Raw genomic sequence first — 15,946 nt, 5'->3', positions numbered from 1 at the left:
GCTGTCCTTGTTTTGACAGGTTGAGGGTCCCATCACCTTTTGCTTTTAACAGAATAGCAGCCAGCTCTCGCATATGGCTTCCACCCCTTAAACATACTTTATATGTTCACAGAATTTCGTGTGGTTTCTAGAAATAGAGACCAGTGTGTAGGAGCTGAAGAAACCTGCCCCAGCTTGTAACAGGTTATTATTAGCACTGAGTGGGAGCAGAGTCTGGCTCTGGTGATAGCTCCCACTTCCGTCTATTGTCATGTCTGTGGGGGCAGCAGCTTCAAAAGACACAGAACTGGGAGGAAGAAAGATTCCTCCTCTCTTCCCAGGTAAGGCTTTAATAACAGGACCCACCAGGCCTGAAGATTTTACATTGAAGTTTATGTGTATAAATTATATAACCAGACAAGAGGATGACATTGTATCTTCAACAACCGTCTTCTGCTTTTTAAAAACCAAAAATGATTGGAGAAAGAATTAACAAAGACCTACTAGTGTCATAGAAAACAGTCTGTAACTCACAGGAGCCGTGTGGCTCCACAGAAAAAGTGATCACAGTATTATCTAGCAGTATAAAAAAATTGAGCAAACAGAGCTCTGGGGAGCGTCGTATTTCTGAGGCGAGACACATGTCAAAGCTGCATTTCTGATCCTGTAGGATTTTGCAGGCACTCTGTAAGGCAACGACAATTCTTGGCTGTTGTTTTTGCCTTTTCTACCCATAGTTTTTGGTGGTAAAGTTAGTCTCTGAGAAGAGCTGACACCAAGCATGAGAGAGACTTTGAACCCCCTTACAGCACTCTGATTTCTGGGGAGAAAAGTCTCCTAATATTAGTGGCAGAGCCAAGATCACAGTAGCCAGTCGGAGGGAATTTCTCTCACGAGGACTGGGAAAGGTGGATTAGTTCAGGATGAGGGAAGGCACAAAGAAAAGGAAGGTCCTGCTCTTTCACATGGCAAATAAGCCCACGGCAACTGTCATGGCTAGGAAGCCAAGCGCCAGGATCCACCGCACCAGGGGAGTTGTGGGCATCATGTCTTTGTGTCTCCCGCTTGTCTTCTCACTCTCTTTCCCAGGTGCTGGACCTAGATCAAGCAGGGAAGGAGAAAAAAAAAAGGTGGGTAAGAAGAGGGTGAGGCAAGAAGCCGCTGGTATCGCTTGCTCTCCCCACTGCCAGAGCAGACCCTGCTGGCATTGTCAAGGGGAGAGGGAGGAAGCCCAGAGCTTGGTTGGGCTGGGGGAAGCGGCAGCAGCAGGTTCCGCTCTCCTGAGGTCAGTGAGGAAGGGAAGCAGCAGGCTCGACCTGGGAATCGCAAAGGCTCACAACCTCCCCTGCCTGTATCTGAGTACCTGCAAGTGCTGGCCTCTTCCCTTATCTCCTTACAGGCTTACAAATGCACCGCCCAGTTCCATCAAACCCCTGAGGTGTGCAGAAGACAGCCAAATACTTAAGTCAGAATTTTAAAAGGCATTTTGTCTCCAACGAAGTCAGAATTTTAAAAGGCATTTTGTCTCCTGCTTTTCGTTGGTTTGATTCGTAGACATCAAATGACCTTAAACAGTCCTCAGCACTCCAGGTAATTTTCTCAGTGTAACTTCAGGGTGGGATTCCTCATCCAACACCAAACTTTTCTGAAAATCTTACTTTTATGAGCATATTGGGAAAGGAATGGCAAAGCTTCACAGAGAACTTTTTCTCACTTTCCTAAAGAAGTTGCTTTAAGCTTCATTGTCTAGAGATATGTAAGATGAGGTCTGCTTTATATTTTTTGCCACAGGAAAACTGTGGTTCAGTCCCGTATGCACTGAAAAATCTCCCTTTTTGTTTCAGAATCAGTAGGTCTTTATAAGGGCTTTTTTGTTTGCATCACACGTTATCAGGGAAACCACCCTCTGTAAACATCTGAGCCCACTCCTCACTCAGTCACAAGCCTGACTGAAAAGGAATTGCTTTGCTTGCAGCTGCTGCTCGGGCTTCGCCCAGTTCGGGATCGGCCCTTGCCAGCAGTGGAGCTTTTTAAGTCTTGCAAAACTGATGGGCAGCCTGCACATCCCCACTTCCCCGCTGGTTACGTTGCACCCTCCAGAACGATGTTGACTGCAAACCCAGCACACTTTCAGGAGTGCTTTCAGTAAATGCTTCTGGAAGGCAGGAAAGTGACCAGAGGGAGATTTAATCCAAAAGGACAGGCTGTTGGGATAGGGATCTGTGTCTGAAAGAAACTTCTGTCAGAATCACAGCACCGTGGCTGACCTGCTGGGCCCGAAAGTGCTGCCTTTAGTTCTGTGAACTCAACCAGTTTTCCCTGTGGTCAAAACCCATGTGGCGAGCAAACCTTGCCCTTCTTAAAGCCTAAGAGGACGAGAGGGGAGTCTCTTCTTGTAAAGCTCCCTCACTGACACTATTTCTGGAGAGCCCACGTGTCATCCTTCCTCAGTCGTGTCTAGAAGGAGCTTTGCACACACCATCGCACCTTGCACTGCTGCTGATGGCTGGAGAAGCATCTCACGCTCATTTCTCAGTGGCTTTTACAAAGGACAACAAAGGAAGGAAAGCAAAACCACGAAGGGGCAATGTTAAACACCTGCTCTTGGAAGTGGCTTACCGTGCTGGTATGACCTGTTCATGTTCCTTGTGCGAAGCTCTGCCTTCGGCTGCACGGGGTGATCATTCTCCTGGCCCTTAGACACCAGCTTCTGCAATGCCTCAAACACCTGAGAAGAGGGAACACTGTCTCGTTAGGTGGCCACCTCTTCCCTGCCCCTGCCCCAGGCACTTTAAGAACGAGAGGAAGACAGAAGCCTTCAGTCTAAGTCTCTTGGTACTTTTTGCACAAAACGTAACCTGCCTGTGGGGTCAAGAGCATGTCTTTCATGCTCCTTGTTCGCTTCACAGGTTCTCTCAGAAGCTTCCAGCTCAGGTATTGCCCATCTGATGGGAGGGAAAGCAAGGTACCTGTGTGGCTAGTAAGCATGCACAGAGGACCTGTGGCGCTGTACTATAGAGGTAGGACAGATGGGTGGTGATCCCCACTCCCAGTATAAGCCCTCATTCATATCTGAATAATGGTGCATGGAAGAGACTGAATTCGAACCCTGAGGGAGGAAGAAAAGCTTTTTGGAGACCAGCCTTTTACTAGGCTGCCACGTTGGACAAGTGTAGCCATCTGACTAGCTTGCTCTTCACAACTTCCCAGAAACTGAGCAACAGAAATACTGGCTTTGTCTTTCCTCTGTAGCTATTATCTTGTTTCAGAGAGGGTGTGGGCAGGCAGGGCTGGCTGGTTGTTACTCACCTGTATATTTAGCAGGAATGCTTTCTTGGCCTCCTCCAAAACTCTTTTCTTAGTGGCAGCGTCCATCTCGAGGGCATTCATGCGGGAGCGATAGAGCTGCTTGAACTTGGTGGCATTGGAGACTCCATCAAACGTGAAGAAAGCCAGCCCTTCTCCCGTGCTAGGCAGCTGGAGGGCCTTCTGGGCAATTTTCTTCAGCACCTGCCCCCCAGACAGGTCTCCCAGATACCGAGTGTAGGCATGGGCCACCAGGAGCTCTGGGTGGTTCTTGCCTACGTAGTGGAGCCTCTCGACATATTTCTGAGTAGCCTCAGGACATGGGATCTCTTCCTTCCAGTTGCTGCCGTAGAAGTACTCCAAGTCTTCCTCCAGGGCAGCTTTCCGGTGCAGCTCCACTGGGAAATACACAGGGGCATAAACTGGGTTGTTCTTGTTACGTTCAATCTCTTCCTCCAGAGCAGAGTAGATGAAGTACAAGGATGCCGTAACCAGCTGAAAGAGAAGGAAGAGGATGAGCTACAGGTGCATCTGTCTGTCGTCTTCAGGTTTGGGGGACAAATCCCGCTAACAAGAAAGGCACCTGTGGGCACACCCCGTGTGAGTCAGTCATGCACGACTGCAGTTTTGCAGGTTTCCCATGTGGAAAACGGAGCTGCAAGGTGCAGTGAGACACCTTTAGCTCTTCCCCTTCTGCTTGAGGCAGCATCAGGTAAGACCTAAGCCCTTTTCAGCAAGATACTGGTCTTACCTGCCCTTAAAAGCTGCCGCCTTCACCTTTTAGGTTAAAGATCTTGCAGCTTGATGTATTGGAAACTGGAGCCATCTTATATCATGCCTGGCCTGTTCTCCCCGTTCCCTCGGTCAATAGGGTATTCCCAAAGGTATCTTTGCTGGTGCATTGTTTAAATCTGAATGCTTCAAGATGTGGCTTCCCTTGGTGGGGCCTCGGGAGACGATGACACACCCTGTTTATTTTTCAACGTATTCATCCTGTTGGCATCCCACCATCCTGGGAACTGAGACACCACTGCTCTCCTCATTTGGTCTTGCAAGTGGGATTGCTTCCTTGGTTGCCCCGAGGAGACAACATAAAAGGAGGCTGGAAGCACAGCGTGCCTCTGACGGATGCCTTTGTGAAGGAGTGCTGCGAGGCTGTGCGTTCTCCTCTCAATTTTGAAACCACTGTTATTGTTGTTTTCCCCAGCTTACGCAATTCTCTTCTATCTGCCAGCTTTTCCACGTGGAATAAGACAGTCTAGCTGTATTCTTTCCTTCCCCTGGCATACTCTTTTCAGAGGCTGTATGCGTGTGTACAGCCACAGCACCCCTTCCTTGGACTCTAATCCCTTATCAGCAGTAAAGGGTAAAACATGAAGGTATTGCAGTACGGGTGGGGGGGCTGGGGAATGTTATGCTGGTAGACAGGAGAGAAAGCAGTTTTCTCTCCCATAAAGCAGTCAGTTCTGCAGTAAAGGAGTTGCCGTTTCAACTTTTCCCCACTGTGCCAGCAAATAGGACTTTGATAAGCACACAGGCAGTGGCTTGGTTGTGGAAACAAATAGTCAGTCTGGGGAGTCACGTATCAGGGTAGATATATAGGTTTGCCAAGAGAGTAAACAAAAACAGAGGTTTTTAAACAATAACCTGTTATCCAGCTTACTGGAAAAGAAACAAAATACAGGAGCATTGCCTAACAAATTAAGAAAATATAACGTGACTGGTTGTTTTCAGAGGCAAGTAGTGGTTTAATGGGAAATGCTGAAAGCTGTCGTTGCTTTTTAAAACCCACATCACATCTCACTCTCCCCGACAGTATGTAAATATCTTCTGAGAAACTGGGCTGTATTTGTGAGGGCCTGACTTTTTATGTTACTGCCAGCCTGTCTCAAAGTTCACCGCCTAACCAATGTCACATTTCTAACAGCAGGAAATCGGCACCTGAGATCAAATTTATGCTTGACTAAGTATCCTGGATGCAACCTGCCAGAAATAAGTAGTCTTTTTTCCTGCTCTTGTGGATTTATTTGCTAAGGAACAATTCAACAACAAAGTAATTAAGCCACAGGTTGGATCACTAGCTGTTATTTGCAAGTCCATGCGTCACATCCTATAGCCTCCCAGGAATTTCTGGCCCAGGTGTGTGCTTTGTTTTTGCTCCTGGCTTTGTTATGTAGCTCAGATCCCAGGAATCATGTATCTAGCCAGGTCAGAGCAGACTAATATCTGCAAATGTTTCTCTTTTATCTTAAGAAAAGTAACGAGCTTCTATATGCTAGTGGCAGACATGGCTTGCTCAAACTCAGTCTGCCTCCCTTATTAATGTTCACAGTATCAGCTCTGGTATAAACCAAGTGACAACTGAAACATTGCAAAGGTCAGTGCCAGAGATGATCCCACATACTCACTTTCTCACTATTATTCTAGCTGTAGCTGCTTAGAGTGCTGTAAATTTAGTATTCTCCCTCTTTGGGGCATTTCAGCTGCTCAAGTATCTCCATATAGTCGTATCTCCATTACCTATCGTTGCCAGTAATTAACATGCAGGCATTTATGAGGAAAGAGAAAAGCAATTGCCTTAATCCTGTCAGCTCTTTGGTTTTTTTTATCCTGTTGCAGCTTGGCTGTCCGTCCTGATACACACAATCCTGCCCTGCCTTCTGCAAGAGGAGCTGGTAAGATCTTGGGATGCTGGAGTTTGATGAAGAGCATGTTATGCACAGGAGATGCTGATACCAGACAGTTGTAATGCAAAGGACCTCCTTCCTCATGCCGTCCCCATCCTCCCCTCCCTTCTTTAGACCCTGCACAGCCCCATCTGATCTGACGTTTTATTTCCTGGCGAGGAAATCCCATCCCCAAGTAATGCTGCTACAAAAGTACCTTAAACTCATGGAGCGACACCTGCCCTTTCTGGAAGTTCTTCATGAACGGCGTGTTCTCCGCCTGCTCGTGCACTTCCTTGGTAGCTTCCTTCATCAGTTCTGACAGGTCCCTGGACATGCTGTGGAAGAGCCACAAAACAGAAGGCAGTGCTGTCACTCTCCTTTGGCAAAATGGATCTTAGCTCTCCAGGAAAAAAAGGGGAGCCTGGGGTGGCAGGAAAAGGAGCAGAGCATTCCCAAGAGCCGTGGATGGGAATCAGGGAGCACTAGCATCCCAAACGCTGTCCGAGCAAGGAAGACCGACAGACTCCATCCAGAGGTGAAAGCAGGCACATGCCGTTCCCTGCAGAGCAGAAACAGGAACAGCATGCCTAAAAGCAAGGGGAGAAATTCAACACTCCTCTGGCAAAAAAATCCCCTCTGGTTCCCATCCCACTCTCACCCTTCAGATCGGTGTGCCTGGGAAGTTTCCATGTTTCTCCACGTCGTTTCACTCCTCCGCTTGCCTGTTGTTTTTTCTTGCTCGTGCTCTCCTCCTTCCCTGCTGCTCCCAGGACAGCGAAGCTCTGAGCTGGGCAGCCCGGCTCAGCATCCAGCTTTATACAGCCAGGCCACGTGAGCGGCCCGGCCGCTGACCTCAGCCTCGGTGCAAACTTCTTGCAACACGATTGCACTTCCCTTCCCAGCTTGGCTGGCAGCCCCTGCTTGCCTGTAGCCCCAAGGGACGAGAAGGAAGTCACCTGATTCACTTTGATAACTAAGCACAAACAAGAGGCTGTCCGTAACTTCTCCTTCAAGGGTGCCTGGCTCCCCAACCCTCTCAGCGCAGTGCCCGTGCTGCAGGAGGGACTGGCTGTGTGGGGGCTGCAGGGCTGGACGAGGAGGGGTGGCTTCACAGGGCTAGTGCCTGGGTCAGGGTGGGCAACCTCCTCTCCTTCCAGCCCAGTTTGTGTCCTCCCTGGGGTGCCAGTAACAGCACCTGCCTTCATCTGCTTTAGCATGGCTTGGGTGTAATTGCCATCTTTCCCATAACTGTGCACATCTTCAGGGAGTCTTTCAGGTAACATCGTATTTGCGGACCGTGGGGTGGGGAGCTCAGCACTACCGGTTAGGAGCATACCCCCTGCACGGCAGGGAGCACCGCAGGCACCCTGGGGTATGTACCAGTCGTGGGCACCCGGAGTAATCTGGCTGCTGTGGCACGTGCGTGCACCAGCTCTGGTCTGCGAGCACTAGAACTGCCCTCGCTCGGTGCTAGGCACTGGGGAATAAACCCTGTGACTTTGCACAGAGCTAGCACGGGTGTGCCAGCACTGAGGCACAGTGAAATCCTTCCCATGCTGTCTTGTGCATTGAAAAAATGCCATCTGATTTGTGTGGCAACTGGCCCCTGCTGTTACTGTAGCTGTGTACAAGGCAATTCAGGAGAATAACACTCCATCTCCTAGATACCCAGAAGGCGGCTGGGGTAGCTGATGAACTGCAAAGTTGTCGTGCAAGACTTGGGGGGGAAACTGAGGAAGTCTGCAGAGACTTTCAAAGGCAACTCATTTCTCTGGCTTGAGAAAAAAGAATTGGATAAGGTGCCTCTGCCAGTAGCTGGCTGCTCTGCTGTTCTGTCTGGCAAAGTGGTCAGTGAGGCAGTCAACAGGTGAAGCAGGGCCCTTCTTGTCCAACTGTAGCTGTGCTGGGAGCAGGGCTAGCCGGGACAGATGATGCATTGGCCAGCTGTGTTTCAGAAAACCACACGTTCTGTGCTCAACCCAAAGAGCAGGGTACTTAAAAGCCACCTTTCCCCTGCTGCTGTGGTTGTGAGAAAGCTCTGTGCTGCAGTCGTGCAGCAGGTGGTAGGGAGGCAGAGGCTGGGGAGGTGGCAGAAGGACTGTGGCTTCATCTGTCTGTCCCCTCCAGCAAGTCCTCTCTGGGGCTTTGCTGGTGGCTGCTGCTGTCCAAGCCACGCATATCTCCTTCTCATAGCACCGACACCTGGCCACGCTTGGGTTTGATGCTGCAGGTTAAAAAGCTGTCCTGGAGGAAATATGCTTCCGTGCTTATTTTTCAACTCAGGCAGACATCTGGTGTGCGGTGCAGTGCTCAGGAAGGATGACTCAGCGCTTCCACCCTGACTCAGCCAGACTTTTCCTGTCTTGCTTTTGTCTTTTAAAGCCACAGTGCTTGCTAGCAAAAGCTGTCATGTTCCACTCTTAACCCCATCCCACTGCAGACAACTTGCTGCTGCCTTGCTTGTTTTTCTGTAGGGTAAAATGAATGGGTCCGGATGTCTGCACCTTTGAAGCAACTGTGACAAAGCCCCAGACATCCCCTGAGAGAGGACTCCTGTGCGGAGTCCACAGGAGCACAGGGCTGCATGGCCAGTCCCTCCTGAAAACGTTGATGCCATTTTGCCACAGGGATGGCCCTGAAATGAGCATTTCCCTCTGGCATCACTCCTTAAAGCTCACATTTTCAGTCCTTTTCGATGAGTCCTGTTTTGACATGGGAAACTGGAGCACAGATGGAACTTGTAGTTGTGGTGGAAGGAAGTAGGGAATATATAAGGATATGAAAATGAATAATATTATTTATTTTATGAAATAACATGAAAAAAATCCAGCCCTCGAGCCGTGCCCCTCTTTTCATCTCTGTTCTGCAGCTCTGGTAATGCACCCGGTTCCTCACCAAGGACTTTCTGGTTGCTCTCAAGCCAGCCCTTTTGTCCCCTGCCTGCGTGCCGCCTTCCAAGAGGCTGCATGCTTGGGGGCACTATAAAGGTTGTATCCAAAAGGTCCTCCTCCTTCCTTTTCATCCAGGGTTGTGGTAGGTGTGGTTGTGAGACTGGGGAGAAGAGAGAGAAAGGGTGTCTCGTCATGTCACTGCCATTCCAAGTAGGATACTTCTTCCCAGGAAGAAGTCCTGGCTCGTAACCACACTTCCCCAAGACATGGAGTCAGTATTCCTCCTCGTGGATCTCGGGGCTTTACCTTCTCCTGGCTGGTCACAAAATATGAGGTCCCTACTGCAGCGCACCTCCACTGTAAGGTTTTCCATCAGTGCAGGCAAGCAAGCTGTGCCCCGTGACTGATTTACGCTGCCTGATCTCTAGCTGGTCAGGGTTACTTGGGAGGGAGCAGCTGTGAGACCGGGCCCCGCTCCCCGGGAAGGCCCAGATGCCCTGCAGCAAGATGGAAGGAGAACTGAAAGTGGGGGGTCATCATCTTTGCAGTTGCTGGACTGAGGCATTTCTGGCCCCATCCAGTGCTGTGCTGCGAGGACTTGTATTGCTTCTGCCGTGCTGTTGCTGTGCCGTGTGGGGAAGATTAATGACACCGAGTGTGCTCATGTGCTGGCAGAGGTTTGTGAGGGAACATCTCTTCCCTGAAGAGAACTTGGGAAGTCGACACTTGGGAGTGATGGATGCATAGGGAGCGAGGTATGTGCTTTTAGTGGAAGGAGCAATCTGGCTCCCAGGGCAGCTCCCGCTGTGTGTAGTGGGCCACGAGAAGGCAGAGGTCAGCCCACATCCAGGTAAGCAGGAGATCTTGCTTGAATTTTGTCAAGGTGTCAGACTTGTGGTCTCCACCATACCTGCCAGAAGTCCTGTTGTCTCCTGCTTTTCCAGCAAGCTGGGTGGTACCAGAGCTACTCGCTGTGAGGGTGATGCTGTGAGGGTGAAGTGCATGGGCACCGGTGAAACTGCCCAGGAGATTTCTAGCAAAGATGAACCAAGTAGCCTTAGGCAAGATACTTGTAATAGTTCCTGCTGGGCTTAAAAGCCTCAATCAGCACATCCCAACCCCTGAGAAAATGCTTGGTCAAGAAATGGTGTAGGTGAATGGTTAACAACAACAGAAGGTTCTGGAGTGGTCAGTGTTTTCATCTGCGATAGGGAAGTGGGGGGAGGGTTCTCCTCTTTACACACTTAACAGCCTGTTCTGCCAATAGTTACATGGTCAGAAATGTCTAGTTACACGGGCAGTCACGGAGTGCAGAGTCAGCTCTCCTGAACCTGCGTGGGAAGTGCTGTTCCATGCTGGCCTCTGGCAGGCAGCTCCAGCAGCTTGGCTCGGCTCGGCTTGGCTTGGCTCGGCTCCGTGGGGAAGGCAGCACCCTGGAAAACCGGCCTTCACTGGCTCGGAGGGGTTAATGGTCTCTCTTGGACCGTGACACAGCAAAATGCAGCTGCCAGCCCAGTTTGCACCGGAAAGCTGACTCAGTAACCAGGACTTGCTGTGTAATGGCAGGGGAAAAAAAAAGAAAAAAAAAAAGCCTGTGATAACTGCTTCAGTAACTAGCTGAAGGCAGCAATTAGTACTGGAATATGCAGAGATACTCTGTGGGTTAACTGGTGTTTACCAAAGGAGATTGCCCGGCACAGCCCAGCTGGCAGAACTGACTGTGCTCCTGCCGTCAACATCAAACAATCCAGCTCCAGATCAAAGATGCAGGTGGAAAAAGGGAGGTTGGGAGTGCAGCGCACTGGGAACCCCCGTGGGGAGCGCAGGCCTGCAGCGGTCCGCCAGACTGGCACTACTGGTGCCTTTTGGGGGGTCCTATAGACAGATATGGGGCAAACCCCACACACAGGAACCCTGAAGACCATCATGGTGGGAGATGGAGGCGCAGGCAGATCTCTCAGACATAAATGAATCAGCATGACAAAAATAGGAAATGCAGATTACAATACATATTTTTACAGATGTATGGATCTGTGTGCCGCAGTGCATGAGCGTCTCCAGCCCATGACTACCAGAAAGGAGAGAGCTCTGGCCTGGCTGGGACTAGAGCAGGGAGGAGGAGTGGGAACAGGGCAAACACCCTGCGAGGCACTTTCCGGCTTTGTGAGTAGAGACTTAGTGTCAGGCAGTGACCTAAAGCATGCAGCAGGTCTCTGGGTTAGGGGTGCACTGGGCTGAAACTTTGGGGCAGCATGCATAGAGCCTGCCTCGCTCCTTGGAGCTGAGGGGTGGGGGAGCAGCCCTGTGCTCTGCTGGGGATTTGCCCTGGGAGCAAAAGGGAGGCGTGAAAGGGAGCAGGGCAGAGTTAGCAAATAAAAATCCCATTTGTGTAAACGTTTCAGTCCGTGCTGCCTCCTTTGTTTCAGAGCTACAGACGTGTAAAACAAAGCGTGCTCTGACTGCGGGACAGAACAAACTGTGAAAATCTGGATTTGAAAACCACACATATGCAACAAGGAGGACCTTGTGCCAACAGCTCACCCCCCTTCCTCAGGCGAGGCGGGGGGGATGGAGCTGGAAACCAAGTTTTGCCAAGAGAGTGAGACCCAGGCTCCCCTCCCTCCGGATTTCCAAGCCACCCCTGCGTGGTTCCCTGCCCCCGGGTATGGGAGACGCATGTCCCCCTCCTCCGTGGCGCCGTGCAGCCCATGGGCTGGGGGCAGCTGGGGCTCTTTCTGGAGATTTCTCTGATTTTCCCGAGAAGTGGGACTAGGGCCAAGAGCGGCAGCTGCAATCTCAGGGCGGTGCGCGGAAAAGCGCCCCTTGATAAACAGCCTCACACGGACTCTGCTCCACCGTGGCTCAGCAAAACAGCCCCTCGCCACAGCCCCGAAACCTTTACTCAGCAATATGGGCTGGCCCGGCCTGACCCTGACTCAACAGGACACCCACGTGGGGTGACTCGGCACTAGCTGTGGGGTGACTCAGCATTAGCGGGAGGAGGGCTGCGGGGGTCTGGGGCTGTGGCAGGCGCGGGGAGCCCTGGCAGGACACGCAGCGCCACCGGCAGCAGCACAATGCTCCCATTCCTGCTGTGCTTCCCAGCCCCCTGCAGCTGTGCTGGGCCGGCAGGGAAGGGTCGGGAAAGGTGGTGTTCCAGGCTGGGAAAGCTGCACGCCTCGCTGACCCGGGGGCGTGGAGGATGCTGTGGCCATCTGCCCTGGGACCCGGGTGGTCCCCACTCCATTATGGGGGGAATCAAGGCATGGGAGCGCTGCTCTTTAGGGTGCAGGATGGGCACCCAGCTTCACCGGTGCTGGTGGAAAACACCAAACCCAGGAAACAGGGTGTGTGGGAATGAGGTTATTTTAGAGGCTGGCATGTGGGGCACGCCAAATTTAAGCGGCTTACCCAAGCACACAGAGGGTGTCTGTGGCACAGCCGTGTCCCTCCCTTTCCCCCTCCCTTTTTCTTCACTCCTTACCGAAGATCACTCCTGGGCGGGCCGGCAAATCTGTATTCACACCACCAAGCCACCACCTATTTTAAAAGCGTGATGGCTACACGCTAACAGGAATAAATAGGCCATAGAAGGGTTAGCAAGGATAAATGTTTTTTCAAAGCCCTACATTTAGGGGCACAGTGGGCTCAATGTTGGAGAGCCCCATGCACCACGGTGCTTATGGGCTGCAGCCACTAGTGCAAAAGAGCAAGAACACCCCCCTTTTTGGGGAGGCCTTCCCCAGCCTCCTGGGCACCTGGGGAGCCTGGGCTGTCAGCTGTGTGTGGCAGAGACCCCCTGCCCAGTGCCTAGCCCAGCAGGACCTCAGTGCTGTGGTTGCAGCTGTTACACTAAATAATCATTAATAGGCACACCTGTGCGACATGGGATTTGAATTAAAGTGTTCAGCTGCTGGGCGCAGTCTGGCAGAGGTGAGAGGGACTGGAGATGCTTGACATGAGGTGAGCCACCCCCTTAGTGCTCTGCAGGAGCTTGTGGTTGATGGTGTGAATTGCTACAAAAAGTGTTTGCCTGCCCGGAGGCAGTGGGGATGGGCAGAGGGGCACTGCTGGCAGCAGATCACCCACACTCTGGCTGCCCCCACCTCCCCGCTCCCTTTTGGACTAAAATTGTGAAAAGAAGCTCAGAACATTGCCACTTATCTCCCACTGAGACTGGTCTGATATTTAAGGCCCTTCTTTTTTTTTGGTCAAGGAGCTAAAAATACCGCAGAAGTGCCTTGCAGCAATTTTTCTGAACACAGATTTTCCTGCTGCTCTGTGCTGGTGAAAAGAACCTCCCTTAAAGCTGCAGGAAAGCCATATCCTTGCCTCACCCCACCATCAGATTCACCTTGTGCCCGATGTGTGCTTTTCTGCCACGTTCGGCCAGGAAAGCACAGCACCTGGGGACTGGCATGTGCAGCTTTTCCGTGCCAGGAGGAAATGACTGACCCCCCTGACAAAGCCCTGCTGCAGCGCCTGTCTCCCCAGGGCTCTCCTTGCCAGGGCTGAGAACCCAGCCTCGCTGCTGTAGATCAAAACACCCCCCTGCCCCCCTGCCAGGGGCTCCCACCAAGGACCAAGGTCTAGCCCTGCAGAAATGCTGCTGGAGACAGTGCTGCAGCAAACTTCTCCTCCCCACGGGGAGAAATCCTGTCCCCTCTGACCCATCTCCGTCCCTCCGACTGCTGGTGACCCTGCCAGGAGAGGGAAGCGAATCTGCCTGCTTGTGTAGACCAAATCCGCTGTGGTTCCCGAGCACCCTCACACACACACGAGGTTTTGCAAGGAGGACAACAGCAGATAGGAAAAAGGAAGCTTTTGCTTGCAAGCCTGTGCCCCTGAGCCCCCGCTTCTTTGCTCACACCAGTCACTGGCACAAAGCAACAGGGACACTTGTTCACCCAACACGTGGCAGAGCTGCTGTGCGCCGCGTGGGATCCTTTTAGACTGGGGACAGCGGGCAAGTCAATGGAAGAGCAATCTCGTCAGGGCTACCAGCACCTTAGCGTCACTCTGGTGCAAGAAATCACCTCTGTCTGCATGGTTTGTGGAATATCTTCAAGAGAAACAGAAAAAACCCCAGACTGGCTGCCAGTACAACTCCTTGTTGCACTGTTGCACCAGTGACTCTGGCTAACTCTGTTTCCTTGCTCCCAAGCACTGGGGCACATACTTTTCCTCTTGTGTGTTTATGCACAATTTCCTACCCTCTTTTTTTTTTTTTTTTCTCTTTCCTCTCTTTTTCTGCTTCCATTTGCTTATGACCCCACACAGATAAAAATGAGTTCCCTACAGAAATGTTTTCCTTCCTTACAACCCCATCTCTGATGCTCACTGGGTCCCCGCTGTATGCCCCTTCCCAGCATCTCCATCTGCCCTGAGCAGCACCACTACAGTGATATGAAGGGGAGTGGCTTTATTCTCATTTTGTGAAGGAAGGGGGAACTTTGTTATTCAAAGTAAGCTTTGAGGAAGTTTTGACATGGCAGAGCAACATGAAAATCCTGTGGGATGGGGAGCAGCCTTCCCAATGTACTAGCACTGGTCACTTCTGTGCTGATTTGTGAGGTGATGTTGTGGGAAATCAGGAGATTTTTTGTTAATTGCTCTTAAAAAAAAATCATATACTGTTTGGAGGTTAGTAGTAGGTAAAAGAGAAGCATGCATTTTTTTGCCTGTACAAATATGATGCTGGTATGCCAAGAACCACACAACTCAAACATCATGGAAATTCTCATTAACTTTTAGCATATATTTGATTTTTAGAGATGTGAAGCAACTCTGACCCAGTACAAGGAAGTTATGTCTTTCTTCAGTTTACATAGAAACAACTGTTTCTATGTTCTGGGTCATGCAAAATATCTGGCCAGGCCAGGATCCTGTTCCCAGTGTGATTATTAATGGACACAGGTCAAGTGCTCTGTCCCCGCGCCCGTGCAGTCGCAATACCCAGATGGGTGCTCTGAAGCCGTTGCTGTGTAGGTCCACGCTGGGCTAATGGTTGCAGCATAATACTTAGAATAAGGAAAAACTTCGTTTTGTTTCCAGTGGCTGCAGAACCTGCTAAGCTGGTCACTGGGAAGGAAGAGGTTGTCCTCTGTGTTGGTGGAGCTCAGGCTGGGTGTGCAAGGGACCACAGCCATCTGGTGGTCAGAGTGAGCAGGCAGTGTTATTTCTTTTTAAAATAGCAACATTAGAAAACAGTTTTAAAAAGGGAAAGGCATTTAAAGGAATTCTTTGTAGTGGTGTCATTTTATTTTTGCGCAATCATAAAGCAGTTTTTGACAAGGCAAAACACCTGGCCTCTACTTAAAACAATCCCTTGCAGACCTGGCAGGTTTATTTTCCGAGTTCCTCCTCAAAAGAAACCTTGCAAAATTACTCAAGCTATTACTGGTATAATCTATAACAAGTACGACAGTACTAATTTGGGCGTGAAATCTTTCCATGCTCCCATTCTTCATATTTTCAGTTGCTTGAAAAAAAGATACGTCATCCCTGTAGGATAAATCTCTGCTCTGGTGGGCCGCAGTGAAGAGCACTGTGACCATGGTGGGCTGCGTGGCAGGGAGGGGACAGGCTTGCCCAGAGGGCCACGACCAGCACCCTGAACTTCCACCTGTTGGTCATTGCTTCAGACTCACCCCACTTGGCAGCCACTAAAACCCCTTCCCACCTGTTTGTGCTGTGACGGAAATAGCCGCGAGCTGATTCCCCTGTGCTCAAGTCTTTCTTGGGGACGGTCCCCTCTCAGCTCTGCGAGCTCCTGTGCAGGCTGTCTGGGGAGGAAGAAAACAAGGTGAGGGTGGAGAAGGGGTCCTTACCCTGAGGTGGGCTCAGGGCATCCCAGGGGCAGCAAGGAGGAGCTTGAACTCCCCGTGTTTGGGGTACACATTCGAAGATGGCTTCATTTCTCTTTCAAGGAAAGCCACGGGTATGCACCAAGGGAGCTGGAGGCACCGAGAGCTTTAAGCACCTGCTGAGGCATGAACCAGTGTTCAAAACATCACCAGTGTGAACAGGCTGGGGTCCTTTGCAAGTGCTGCCTGGACACCAGAAGCCCTCCCTTTCTGGCAGAGCCAGGCAGCCTGCGTG

General features: G+C 51.0%; 1 protein-coding gene across 1 annotated transcript; it reads right to left on the bottom strand.

The window, feature by feature from the left end:
* Nucleotides 1-353: 353 nt before the first annotated feature.
* HMOX1 (heme oxygenase 1) lies at nucleotides 354-6,754 on the bottom strand. The gene is made up of 5 exons (XM_040595670.1): nucleotides 6,613-6,754; nucleotides 6,169-6,289; nucleotides 3,289-3,780; nucleotides 2,599-2,707; nucleotides 354-1,077 (listed from the first exon to the last, which is right to left on the bottom strand). The coding sequence occupies exons 1-5, from the start codon at nucleotides 6,642-6,644 to the stop codon at nucleotides 941-943; spliced, it is 891 nt and encodes a 296-aa protein (XP_040451604.1). The 5' UTR covers nucleotides 6,645-6,754; the 3' UTR covers nucleotides 354-940.
* Between the last annotated feature and the right edge of the window lie 9,192 nt (nucleotides 6,755-15,946).

The sequence above is a fragment of the Falco naumanni genome, chromosome 5 (assembly GCF_017639655.2).
Source record: "Falco naumanni isolate bFalNau1 chromosome 5, bFalNau1.pat, whole genome shotgun sequence".
Lineage (NCBI taxonomy): Eukaryota > Metazoa > Chordata > Aves > Falconiformes > Falconidae > Falco > Falco naumanni.
Note: the sequence above shows the minus strand (reverse complement) of the source record. Positions and strands in the feature narration are given on the sequence as shown.

Bases quoted from the DNA above. Each gene is read 5' to 3' on its own strand.
- HMOX1 (XM_040595670.1), bottom strand. From the start codon at position 6,644: ATGGAAACTTCCCAGGCACACCGATCTGAAGG. The intron at 6,290-6,612 runs GTGAGAGTGGGA...GCTCTTCCACAG, and splicing joins CAGGCACACCGATCTGAAGG to CATGTCCAGGGACCTGTCAG. The intron at 3,781-6,168 runs GTACTTTTGTAG...CTTCTCTTTCAG, and splicing joins TGTCGCTCCATGAGTTTAAG to CTGGTTACGGCATCCTTGTA.